The sequence below is a fragment of the Suricata suricatta genome, chromosome 5, assembly GCF_006229205.1.
Source record: "Suricata suricatta isolate VVHF042 chromosome 5, meerkat_22Aug2017_6uvM2_HiC, whole genome shotgun sequence".
Lineage (NCBI taxonomy): Eukaryota > Metazoa > Chordata > Mammalia > Carnivora > Herpestidae > Suricata > Suricata suricatta.
Genome location: NC_043704.1, coordinates 94,566,313 through 94,579,948, shown reverse-complemented (window position 1 = coordinate 94,579,948; position 13,636 = coordinate 94,566,313). Strand labels below are relative to the sequence as shown.

The 13,636-nt window shown below is 37.5% G+C and overlaps 1 protein-coding gene across 13 annotated transcripts in view; it reads right to left on the bottom strand.

The window, feature by feature from the left end:
* PHC3 (polyhomeotic homolog 3) overlaps positions 1-13,636 on the bottom strand; it is an 87,842-nt gene that overhangs the window by 14,252 nt on the left and 59,954 nt on the right. For 11 of the 13 annotated variants that reach the window (XR_003908764.1, XR_003908765.1, XR_003908766.1 and 8 more), the window contains 2 exons: positions 4,240-4,354; positions 80-212 (listed from right to left, as the gene is read on the bottom strand). Coding sequence is in view for 10 of the 13 variants with exons in the window: in XM_029939893.1 (XP_029795753.1) it covers positions 80-212; positions 4,240-4,354 (248 nt within the window). In the remaining 3 variants the exon portion in view is untranslated. The remainder of the gene's footprint in view (positions 1-79; positions 213-4,239; positions 4,355-13,636) is intronic. The other 2 variants (XM_029939901.1, XM_029939902.1) reach the window with 1 other exon arrangement.

Here is a 13,636-nt window from a genome sequence, read left to right as displayed (position 1 = left end):
GTACAAGTAAAATACAGCATTGCACTTTCCTTACACGTCTGAAAAGGGTATTGTACATTGAAGCAAGGTTTCTACAGACCTGCCTAAGGATATGTTCTCTTGCTGCCCCATCAGGGCCACTTGGACGACGGCCACGATGCCCAAGACTTTGATTATCAGGCTTACGATTCCAACGACTAAGTGCAAATTTTTTAGAACAGCTAACATTGTACCTAAGAAATTCAAGTAAGAAAAAATATTAAATGATATATGGAACACTCCATTTAGTATTTAATTATGACTTTAAAGTGCACTTGTGAATCAGTAAGTGCCAGATACTTCATTAAGGACTGTAATACCCCAGAAAGTAAACCACAGTGTTCAATGGATTTACTTATGCTGACAGTCACAAAATGGCCTCTATACATCGTAATATAGCTCTCAATATGTTACTGGATGCCAAGGGTATTGATATTTTCTCCTAAAAACAGCACGATATAGAGGATAACCAATTTATTGCAAAATAATTCAAGATTCCAGGAGAAAAAAAAGTTTGATTTAATTGTGTAGATGTTCATATTGTTTTCCCAAGTAATCGTTTCTGAAGAGAGATTAATATAAAGAGGTTAGTATAGTACAGAGGGGGAAACTCAAATGGTAGTAAAAGATTGTTTTCAAATAATACTGAAATCAAAGAGTGAAAACATAAGGTTGAGATTTTAAAGTTGCACAAATTCATCACAGTTCTCACTATTTAGGAAATTCAGATACACATAACTCATTAAAACTGGCTGAAAGATTCTCACTTGACTAATATTTTTAAATATAGACTTTTGTAAGGCATGATGACAGTTTTAAAAAGTCCTGTGCTGTTAATTAGGTTTCAAAGCCTTAGAACAGGCTGGTAAACTTTATCTACAAAGGAACAGACAGTAAATATTTTACACTGCAACTGTAACATGAAAGCAGCCATCAGCCATGAACAATAATGAATGACCACAGCTGTGTTCCAGTAAGATTTTATATTTATTTTTTTAATGTTTTATTTATTTTTGAGAGAGAGAGAGACAGCATGAGCAAGGGAGAGTCAGAGAAAGAGGGAGACACAGAATCTGAAGCAGGCTCCAGGCTCTGAGCTAGCTGTTGGCACAGAGCCTGATGCTGGGCTTGAACCCACAAACCATGAAATCATGACCCGAGCTGAAGCTGGATGCAAAACCGACTGAGCCACCCAGGTGCCCCTGTGTTTCAGTAAGATTTTAGAGTAAAATTTGAATTTCACATAATTTTCATGTGTTGTGAAATATTCTTTTGATTTTTTTCCCCAACCCCCTAAAAATTTAAACAATCCTTAGCTAAGAGGCCATCCAGAAATAGGATACAAGAATGACTGGGCCTGACAGTTTGCCAACCCCCTTCCCTCAAAAGAAGAGCAGGGGACACTTGAGGTGACTCAGTCAGTTAAGCATCCAACTCTTGAGTTTGGCTCAGGTCATGATCTCACAGTTTGTGAGACTGAGCCCCACACTGGGCTCTGCACTGACAGTGTGGAGCCTGCTTGGGATGCTCTCTCTCCTCCTCTTTCTGCCCCTCCCCCACTCATGTTTTCCCCCTCTCCAAATAAACTTAAAAAAAAAAGAGCAAAAAGAAATAATCTAAGAAACAAATTTCTGAAAAGCTGAAGAAAGACTAAGAAAAATACATACAGTTCCTTTTTTTTATACATATAAAACTGCTACAGGAGGGGCACCTGAGTGGCTCAGTCAATTTAAAGATCTGACCTCAGCCCAGGTCATGATCTCACGGGTCATGAGTTCATGCCCTACATCAGGCTTTATGCTGTCAGCACAAGGCCTGCCTTGGATCCTCTGTCCCCACCCCCTTACTCTCTTAAAAATAAATATTTAAGAAAAAAACCCCTGCACTATGACTTCTTATTTTCAAGGCTCTTTTCCTCTAAAGATTTCTCAGGAAAATGTCAAGAATAAATCCCAATTAGGGGCGCCTGGGTGGCTGAGTCAGTTAAGCGATGGGCTTTGGCTCAGTTCATGATCTCATGGTTCATGGGTTCGAGCCCCACGTCGGGTTCTGTGCTGACAGCTGGGAGCCTGGAGCCTGCTTCAGAATCTGTGTCTCCCTCTCCCTCTGACCCTCTCCTGTTCATGCTGTCTCTGTCTCTCAAAAATAAACAAACATTAATTAAAAAAAAGAATAAATTCCAATTAACTTTGCTATTGATAACTATCCTGGGACCAATACAGAGATACCAAAATATATTTTCCTCACCTATGTTTCATGCAAATTTTAGGAGGTGGAAGGAGGACCATGAAAATGAGTAAGTGATTTTTTTCCCTAAAAATATAGATTTTTAAAACGTGTCCACAGGGCACCTGGGTGGCTCAGTTGATTAAGCGTCTAACTCTTGATTTCAGCTCAGGTCATGAACTCAGGGTTCCTGGGATCAAGTCCAGGGCAGAACCTGCTTGAGATTCTCTCTCCCTCTCCCTCTACCCCTCTCACTCACACACTCACTCTTAAATAAACAACAACAAAAAAGTGTCCAGATGGGCAATTCATTTTACCCAATTACCAAAAACAATTCAACAAGCTCCTGCCGTGTGCATTATGCTGCTCTCAGTGGGCTCAGCTCAGTAGGTTTCTGATTTCCATTCACAGCAATTTCCATTAACAAGCCTTCCTTCCTCAAAGACTAGAGAGCAGAGCGACTACTAACCTTACACTTGCTATTTAGTCCCTAAATATTTAAATCACCAAGCCAGACACGTAAATAGCAGCACTTCTTCCTTAACCTGATTTATCCTCTCCTCTCTGCTCTGTCTGTATCTCTCTTAAGTTAGGATCCCCGAGTCCCTCAAGAGATTCCCCTAAAGGTACAATAACTCGACAACTCAGCAATCATCTCTGGGAGGAGTGATGGTAGCATTAAATGTTCTGAAATATTTCTAAATAATCAGCATATTTAAAGTATTCTGAAAGGCTGCCCTTTTCCCTCAGAGTTGTTGATCACTTACAGTCAGAGAGCCACTGGTCTTGTGGAAAACTCCAAGTTAAAACAGGAGTTACATGACTTGTGTAACATGAGATAATATGTGAATAAAAGACTGACAAGTGAGAAACCAAATGAAGCCATTTTTTGAAGGAAAATACTTCTATTATTTATTTTACTTAAGTTTTATTATGAATATTTAAGTGGTATCATACTAAATAGTATGTTCAAGCAAGAAAATCTGTAGATGTAAACAATTAAGATCTTATATTCTTTAAAAGAATAATCACTTCTTGGATTAAGCGTCTGACTCTTGATTTGTTTGTTTGTTCTCTTGGAACAGAGAACAAACTTCAAAATAATCTGTACATACACCTCACCTCTAGTGGTAAATACTTATGTTAGGATTTCTTACCAGCATCAGGGCTTTTTTTTATTGTAAACTAATCCTGCGACAAGAACAATGATGATACTAAACATTTTTTGTTATTAGTACAGTTTACCTACAATATTACTATTAAAAATACAGATTTAGAAAAGACATAGTTTGCTCTCCGATAATGTAACAATACGGAGAACTTTATGCAACAGCTGTCCCACTTAAAAAGCTAAAATAAATAGGATATAATTAAAACAAATGAAAATATTTTAAAACAAAACAAAGTAAATCCTGGGGCGCCTGGGTGGCTCAGTGGGTTGAGCATCTGACTCCTGATTTCAGCTCAGGTCATGATCCCAGGGTCGTGGGATCGAGCCCTACATTGGGCTCTGTGCTGAGAGTGGAGCCTACTGGAGATTCTTTCTCTCTGTCTCTCTCTCTCTCTCTCTCTCTCTCTGCCTCTCTCCCCTACTCAAGCTCTCTGGTAAAAATAAAACAAACAAAAAGCAAAGTAAATCCTGGTTATTTTAATACTGATCAAACAATCAGGTGATAAAAGAAATACTGTTTTGATACGTTAAGGACTAGTTGTCTGTTCATAGAAGAGATTCTCCTAAGCATATTCTTAACATGAGATTGCTACATCAATAGAGGAATATGCTGTAAAACTCACTGAAAATGTTATGAATATGTAATTTCCACAGAGCAAAATTTAATACCTAAATATCAAAGTAGCTCTAGATAATGTCTATTTGATATTCTTCCTATCTATTACAATATCTAGTTTTGGCCATTGGTAAACTCCACAAGTTTTTTGGTTTTGTTACAGTAGTTGTTGATTTATACTTCAGAAAAGTCAAGAGAATAGAAATACCTTTTGGCACAGGACATAGTACAGAATCGTTTTGACCGAAGAAATTCATTAGCATATCCCATCTTCCCACAGAATTCACACTTGAGCAACTCACTGTCCATTTCTTCTAATGTCTCTAAAAAAGAAGGAAACAAAGGGAAAAAAATGTCCAAAAATTTAATTGTGGCAAATTTTCTTTAAGCCTCTACTTTGGTTGGATGCAGCTAGTTTAGTCCCTCCAGGAAACTTAAAGGAATGGTCTTTTAACTTTTCAATCCACAGCCACTTTGGCAAGGAAAATACTCCAAAAACAACTGGATTCATCAATCCCTCTTGCTCCTCCATAAAAATTTTATGGAGTTTTCTCTATATAAGTAAGCAAAGCATTTTTAAAGGTTCATTCCACTAAGAATTCAACATACCTAAAATGTGCAAATAACTTTATTGAACAATGTTTAAAGAAGTGAAGATGAATGAGCAGCAACCTTCAGGAGGAATACTTTCAAAAAGTACTGTATAGGAAATGAATTTTGGTGCACTGTGCTATGAAGATATATAGCAGAGAACACTTCATTGTAACTGGAGAGAATGAGGATGCCTTCAAAAAGGAGCTAAAATTTTGATATACTTGATGTTATAGGAGTAAGATAATCTTTTCAAAGATCTGCAATGTATAATAGAAAATATAAAGATATAAATACCTAATTATAAAACAGTCCCTTTTATATGTATCATATAAAAATGATTTGTTAATCTTAAAAATCAGAATTAATTTTGTAATTTCTAACCTCTGCTCCTTCTTGTCAGAGTACTATTAAGTTAGAATATCCTTCCCTCCCCCTCTATATCCATAATTTTCTTCAAGCCATATCACTAGACCCAAGGAAACTTCCTAACCTAAATCCTCCAGTATTCAGCAGCAATCACCTATAAGCAAGCCAATTTAATGTTCATGGCCTACAGCTCCCTCTGTAAAATGGGGCTTATAATACCTTTCCCACACAACTGCAATGATGACTACATTGAGTACTCAATAGACAGCAGGCATAAGAAAGAGGCAGTTTCATTTCCTGTTTTCTACATGAGAATTAAGAGTACCAAGACCTGTAATAAGTACTTAAGAAATAAAAACTGTTAACATTCTTAAACCCACCATATTCTACCATGTTCTTGCATCACCATAATTCCTATGCCAAGTCATATAAAATATGCAAAAAGCTACACTTTACTAATTAAAGCTTTGAGCTATGAGTTCCATGTGTGATTTTCTATGTTATTCATTTAACTAAAGGATTATTAAGATGAAGAAAGGGACTCTGAAATGTAGACATAGATGACATGTACTCAGGAAGTTTAAGCAGTCATTTTATCCTACTGTTATTGGAGAAGCAAATGGCAAAGTGCCAAATCAAGGTAAGATAGCTAGAACTACTAAAAAACACAATGTGAAATATCTGAAGTTCCAAGGGACATCCAAATACATCACCATGACTGATCAAATCATGAGCTAACAAGAGGTCATTAAAAAAATTTTTCAGGACTATCTTCATAAGTAAAACTCATCTGGTGAGTAGCAATGAAAAAGAAATGGTCTCAAAACAAGTAAAATTAAAATTGCTCCTTCCAATGATCTAGAAATGGCTTTTACACAACTATGGCTCAACAACACATTCCTGGGACCTGACGTCACAACTTTCAGTACTGCTTGAAACCTGAACGGACTTTGGAAAGCCTATACAGGAGACAGAACCTCTCACTTACCTACCACTGCCACCAATCTGGCCCCAAAGATCTGGTCATCACGTTGTTCCACTTCCAGACTATACTGAAAGCTTTGTTTTAAAAGTTTGTATTAATTAATGGTAGCAATATGCAACATTTGATAATAGATCAGAATACCTTATAAAGAAGAAGAAATGTTTTTTCTGGTGAGAGAGGGGAAGTCCAAACAGGTACGGTCTAAGGGCTAACAACCCAACAAAAAATGAACATCAGTTTTATTTCTCATAATGAAGAGAAGAACATTAACAAATTCAAAAATCCCTATTCCACTGTGTGTCAGAATTTTAACAAATTTGGTAATGTTACCAAAGCTTCTTTTCCACATTTGTGAATAAAAATTACAGAGCCAAAAGAGTTCAAAAACTGTTGCTTCAGCTAATAAAGATGGGGAGTCCGGCACAGACAGCTCATAATTCTCCCTCATCCACCCTTCACGTTTCTCCTATAGCAACAAAATCCTAATTTTTAGCAAGACATAGGGCCTCAGAAAATAGAAACTATAGTTTCTGCCCAAGGTATGGCCATTCATGACATGTGCATGGAAATGCTTGCAAATTTCAGGTGCCCTTTCCCTCAACTCACTCTTTAGAATGTGAAAATGAAGATTAACTATCTTAGAAATGAAAGCAACATTCTAGGGATGACAGAGCCATAACACTGGCAACTTAGCTGCCAGAATAATCCTGACACTAAGTTTTTTTCTACTGAATTAAAATGCATATACCACTAAAGCCACTAAATAAATGACCTCACCATTTCACCCTTATAGTACTTCTCATAAACACTGAAGTACACAGTTATACAAACACTTTATAAAACTACCTTGGGAAATTAAATTATAAAGTATTTAAAAATTTGGCATAGTCTATGTAAATATATCTCCACTGTGAAACAGATTCATCTTTTTTATGGACTGTATTTACCTCATAACACTGCAAATATAAGTGTACAATGTGTTAATTTGTTACATTTATATACAGTGATTGCTATTGTAGCAATATTTAGCACTTCCATCACTGTATCATTTTATATAATTATCCTTCCTTTTAGTGGTTGGAATACTCTCTAAGTAATTACACTATCAATTAGAATCTCTGGTTTATTTACTACTTACTCCTTGCCCAGATTAACCATCTTTAAATCTTCCTTTTTCTTACTCTGGTAATTCATCCTGTTAAACTATCCTTTGCCTTGTTCTCCATAAATCCTTTCCTTCCTCTTCCCAACATACTACAAGTAACAATTACATGCCAAACCTACATTTATCCTACAGATGACGAGCAGTTTCCTAAAACACTCTTTTCATGTTACCTGCCTAAAAATCTTCAGTAACCACCCTCTTGACAAGATAAATCCTACTTAGTGAAATAGCCAAGATGCCCTAGCATCTGATTCTGCCAGTCTTACTGCTACTTCTCTAACCCAACAGTCTAATCTTCGCTGCCCCTTTAAGAAGTTACTTGCACATCCTTTGTACATTTCTTATTCATCATTACAACTTAAAAGGTTCTTCCTGTTCATTCACTTAAATCTATGTTTTATCATTCCAGGTCGAATCCTATCTTTACAGAAAACTTACCAAACTGGCAGTAATCTCAACCAGGCTTGTTGTTGCTGTTTTCCATCAGCACTCTCTTTAACCCCATCACCTATTTCATCACCCACTTCCCCTCTGGTAACCGTCAGTTTGTTCTTGATAGTTAAGACTCTTGTTTCTTGGTCTACTTTTTTCATTGCTCATTTGTTTTGTTTCTTAAATTCCACATGTGAATGAACTCATGTGGTGTCTTTCTCTGACTTATTTCACTCAGCATTCTACTCTCTATCTCTATCCATGTTGTTGCAAATGGCAAGATTTCATTCCTTTTTATGGTTGAATAATATTCCAACATATGTAAATACCACACTTTCTTTATATATTCATGTATCAGTGAACACTTGGGCTGCTTCCAGCGCTAGCTATTATAAATAATGCTGCAATAAACACAGGAGTGCATGCATCCCTTTGGAGTTTTCATATTTTCGGGGTAAATACCCAATAGTGCAATTACTAGGCTGTAGAGTAGTTCTATTTTTATTTTTTTTGAAGAACCTCCATAGTGTTTCCCACAGTAGCTGTACCAGTTTGCATTCTTTTCAAGTGTTCGATAGAAACAACCAAAAAACAAGTAACAAAATGGCAATAAATAAAGACCAATAATAACTCAGAATGTAAATGAACTAAATGCTCCAATCAAAAGACATAGGGTGACAGGGTGGATAAATAAAACAAGACCCATCTATATGCTGCCTACAAGAGACTCATTTCAGACCCAAAGATACCTGTAGATTGAAAATGAGGGGAAGGACAAAACATTTATCATGCAAATAGATGTCAAAAGAAATCTAGGATAGCAATACTTACATCAGACAAAATAGACTTTAAAACAAAGACTGTAAGAAGAGACAAAAGACACTAATAATACAGGGGACAATCCAACAAGAGGATATAACAAATGTAAATATTTATGCCCCCAATGTGGTAGCACCCAAATACATAAAACAGGTAATAACAAAGGATATAATCAACAGTAATACAATAGTAGTAGCAGACTTTAACACCCCATTTACATTGATGAACAGAACAGGTCATCCAAACAGAAAATCAACAGGGAAACAGTGGCTTTGAATGACACAATGGACCAGAATGATTTAACAGACACAGTCACAACGTTCCATTAACCAGGCTTTTTTAATTGAAGTTAATTGACATTAAATTGGTTTCAGGTACATAAGATAGTCATTCAGCAATTATATGCGTTATGAAGTGCTTGCTACAAGTATATAACAATATTACTGACTATATCCCCTATACTGTACTTTTCAGCCTGTGACTTAATTATTTTATAACTGGAAGTTTGTACCTTTGAATCTCCTGCACCAATTTCACCCAGCCTCCCATCCTCTCTCCTCTGGCAACCATTAGTTTGTTCTACATATTTATCAGTCTATTTCTTTCTGTGGTTATTTTTTTTTTTATTTTATAGAAAAGAGAGTGGAGGGGGAGCAGGAGAGAGAGAGAAATAGAAAGAGAGAGAGCCAATCTTAAGCAGGCTCCATGCTTAGCACAGAGCCTGATGGAGAGCCCAATCCTACAACCCTGGGATCATGATCTGAGCTAAAGTTGAGTCAGACACTCAACCAACTGGGCCACTCAGGCTTCCCTACTTGCTTTACTTTTTAGATTTCACATATACATGAAATCAGATTATTTGTCTTTCTCAGTCTGGCTTATTTCATTTAGCACAACACCCTATAGGTCCACCCGTGTTGTCACAAATAGCAAGATTCCATTCTGTTGCTGGCTGAGTATTCCATTGTGTATATATACTACATCTTTATTCATTCATCTATTGATGGACACTTGGGTTACTTCCACATCCTGCCTACTATGAATAACGATGTAGTAAATATAGGGGTGCATATGTCTTTTTAAATTAATGTTTTCATTTTCTTTGGGAAAATACCCAAAAGTGGAATTACTGGATCATAGGTCATGCCTTTTTTTAGTTTTCTGATGAACCATCATACTACTCTCCATAATGGTTGCACCAATTCACATTCCCACCAACCATGCATGTAGGTTCCCTTTCCTCTACAGCCTCACCAACACTTGTTAATTCTTGTCTGTTGGATACTAGTCATTCTGACTTGTGTGAGATGATACCTCACTGTGACTTTAAAACCACAATGCAGTTTATCTCAACTAATTTTAAAACTAGTTTTGAAGTCTCAGGTTCTTATTGTCTAAATAATTCATTTAAAACTTACCATATGTTACTCATTAGGTAGATTCACTGGTTCCTACTAGACCAAAAGTTCCTCTTTTCTTAAAATAGTTCCATTTTTCTCCAATGTGCACACACATTGGAGGGCAGATTAGAAGTGCTTTTTAGCCTAGAATGTTCATGTCTACATTTCTTGTAGCTACAGGCCAAAAAAAAAAAACCCTACACATTCACCTTTACTATTCTTCAGCTCAAATGAAACATTTTCTCAAATTGTATGCATAACTAAAAGTATTCAGGAATTAAGTGAAATTAAACTCATAACAAGGGAGGAGCAAAGATGGTGGAGAGGAAGGGAGCTCTGTAAACTTCGTCTGCCCCATCTATCAAACTGAGAAGGACATTACTCTCATCTGCAAGAGCAGAAGGAGAAAATACAGACTCCAGAAAGAAGACAACCTCAAAGATGCCTGAGTGAGTGAGTACGAACTGGGGAGATTGAAAAACGGGCCAGCCCGAGACAGGCAGGGGAGGCGGGAGCCCCAGCCCAATACGGGGCAAACGCGCAGATCTCGAGACACAAAGGGAAGAGAAAGAGAAACTGAACACGCTTATAGTACTGTCTCTGGGGAAGAAGTAAAGAACGTTTAACCATGCTCAGAGAGAGAAACTTTCACTGCATATATAACTGCTGGGTAGCCCACATCCCACACTGGGGTGGCACAAGAGAAAGAACAGCATCCAGCCCTGTGCCATCCTAGCTGGAGACAACGGCCATGGCTGCCGGCCCAGGGGTGCTCACGTCGACCTCGGCTGCGGGAGCTGGAGCACATACCTCATTTCCATGGTGCATTTCACCCCCAGCATTGGCCGCACGAATTCCGAATCCTACGTGCCAACAGGAAAAAATAGCCCCCACCCCTACGAGATCCTGGCAGGGCCACAGAACTGCTCAAGGCAAATCTAGACAACATACCAGATCAAGAATTAAAAAAACTTGTCATAAAATTAATCGCTGGGGTTGAAAAAGCATTAAAGAAGCAACTGAGACAATGATTAGGCACTTTCAAATTAGGTGTGATAAGATAAAAAAGGCTAAAGATGAGGTGAATAACAAACTGGAGGCAGCCACCTCAAGGATTGACGAGGCAGAGAGAAGAATAGGTGAATTAGAAGATATAGTTATAACAAAAAAGGAAGATTAAAAAAGAGAGAGAAATTGATCCAGAAGCAGAAAAGGAGAACTCGAGACCTGAGTGATACAATCACATGAAACATTCATATCATAGGAATTCCTGAAGAGGAAGACAGAGAAAAAGGTCCTGAAGGGATACTACACCAAATTATAACTGAGAATTTCCCAAATCTGGGAAAAGAAATAGACATTCAAACTCAAGAGGCACAAAGAACCCCCTTAAGACGAAATTTGAATTGGCCTTCAGCACGACATATCATAGTGAAACTGGCAAAATCTAAAAATAAGGAGAGAATTCTGAAAGCAGCTAGGGAGAAAACGGCCCTCACATACAAAGGGAAACCTATCAGAATGGTTACAGACCTATCTAATGAAACTTGGCAGGCCAGGAAGGAATGGCAGGAAATATTCAATGTGATAAACAGAAAAAACATGCGGCCAAGAATCCTTTATCCAGCAAGCCTGTCATTCAAAATAGGAGAGATCAAAGTGTTCCCAAATAAACAAAAATTGAGAGAATTCATGACCACCAAACCAGCCCTACAGGATATCCTAAGAGGGGCTCAATGAGGGAAATGTTGCAAAGAATACAAGATGCCAGAGTCACCACTATAAACATGAATTCTAGGGAGAATGCAATGACTCTAAACCCACATTTTTCAATAATAACACTGAATGTAAATGGACTGAATGCTCCAACCAAACGACACAGGACTGAATGCTCCAACCAAACGACATGGATAAAAAAGCAAAACCCATCTATTTGCTATCAAGAAGAGACTCATTTTCGACCTGAAGACACCTTCAGGTTGAAAGTAAAGGGATGGAGAAATATCTATCATGCAATTGGAAGCCAAAAGAAAGCCGGAGTAGCCATACTTATATCAGACAAACTGGACTTTAAAGTAAAGGCAGTAACAAGAGATGAAGGACATTATATAATAATTACAGGGTTTCTCCATCAGGAAGAGCTAACAATGATAAATATCTATGTGCCAAATTCGGGAGCGCCCAAATACATAAAACAATTAATCACAGACAGAAACAATCTTATTGATAAGAATATGCTAATTGCAGGGGACTTTAATACTCCACTGACAGCAATGGATAGATCAACCAGACAGAAAATCACTAAGGAAGCAATGGACCTGAATGACACATTGGAACAGATGGAACTGATAGATATACTTAGAACTCTGCATCCTGAAGTTAGGAAATTCACCTTCTTTTTGAGTGCACATGGCACATTCTCCAAGATAGATCACATACTGGGGCATAAAGCAGCCCTCCATAAGTATAAACAAAGAGAGTTCATACCGTGCACACTTTCAGATCACAATGCTATGAAACTTGAAATTAGCCACAAGAAAAAGTCTGGAAACCTCCAAAAATGTGGAGGTTAAAAACCACCCTACTAAAGAATGATTGGGCTAATCAGGCAATTATAGAAGAAATTTAAAAATATATGGAAACCAATGAAAATGAAAATACAACATTCCAAAATCTCAGGGACACAGCAAAGGCAGTCCTAAGAGGAAAGCATATTGCAATACAGGCCAATCTCAACAAACTAGAAAAAGCACAAATTCAAAATCTAATGGAGCACCTACTGGAACTAGAAGGGAAGCAGCAAGAGCACCCCAAACCCAGCAGAAGAAAAGAAATAATAAAGATGAGGGAAGAAATAAACAATATAGAATCCAAAAGAACAGTCGAGCAGATCAATGAAACCAAGAGTTGGTTCTTTGATAAAATAAACAAAATCGATAAACCTCTAGCCAGGCTCCTCGGAAAGAAGAGAGAGAGCACCCAGATAGACAAAATCATGAAGGAAAAAGGATCTATTACAACCAATCCCCGAGAAATACAAGCAATCATCAGAGACTACTATGAAAAATTATATGCCAACAAACTAGACAACCTATAGAAATGGACAAATTCCTGAATGCACATGCACTACCAAAATTCAAACGGGAAGAGATAGAAAGCATGAATAGACCAATAACCACTGAAGAAATCAAATCCATTATCAAAAATCTCCCAACAAATAAGAGCCCAGGGCCAGAAGGCTTCCCAGGCGAATGCTACCAGACATTTAAAGCAGAGCTCATACCCATTCTTCTCAAACTATTCCAAAAAATAGAAATAGAAGGAAAACTTCCAAAGTCATTCTATGAAGCCAGCATCACCTTGATACCCAAACCAGACAGAGACCCAGGCAAAAAAGAGACCTACAGACCAATATCCTTAATGAATACAGATGCAAAAATACTCAACAAGATACTAGCAAATTGAATTCAACAGCATATAAAAAGAATTATCCATCATGATCAAGTGGGATTCATTCCTGGGTAACAGGGCTGGTTCAATATTCGCAAATCCATCAATGTGATCCATCACATAAACAAAAGAAAGGATAAAAACCATATGATCCTGTCAATAGATGCAGAAAAAGCATTTGACAAAATACAGCACCCTTTCATAATAAATACCCTGGAGAGTGTCGGAATAGAAGAAACTTACCTAAACATTATAAAAGCAGTTTACGAAAAGCCCAGAGCTAATATCATCCTCAATGGGGAAAAACTGAGAGCTTTCCCCCTGAGATCAGGAACACGACAGGGGTGTCCACTCTCACCACTGTTGTTTAACATAGTGCTGGAAGTCCTAGCAT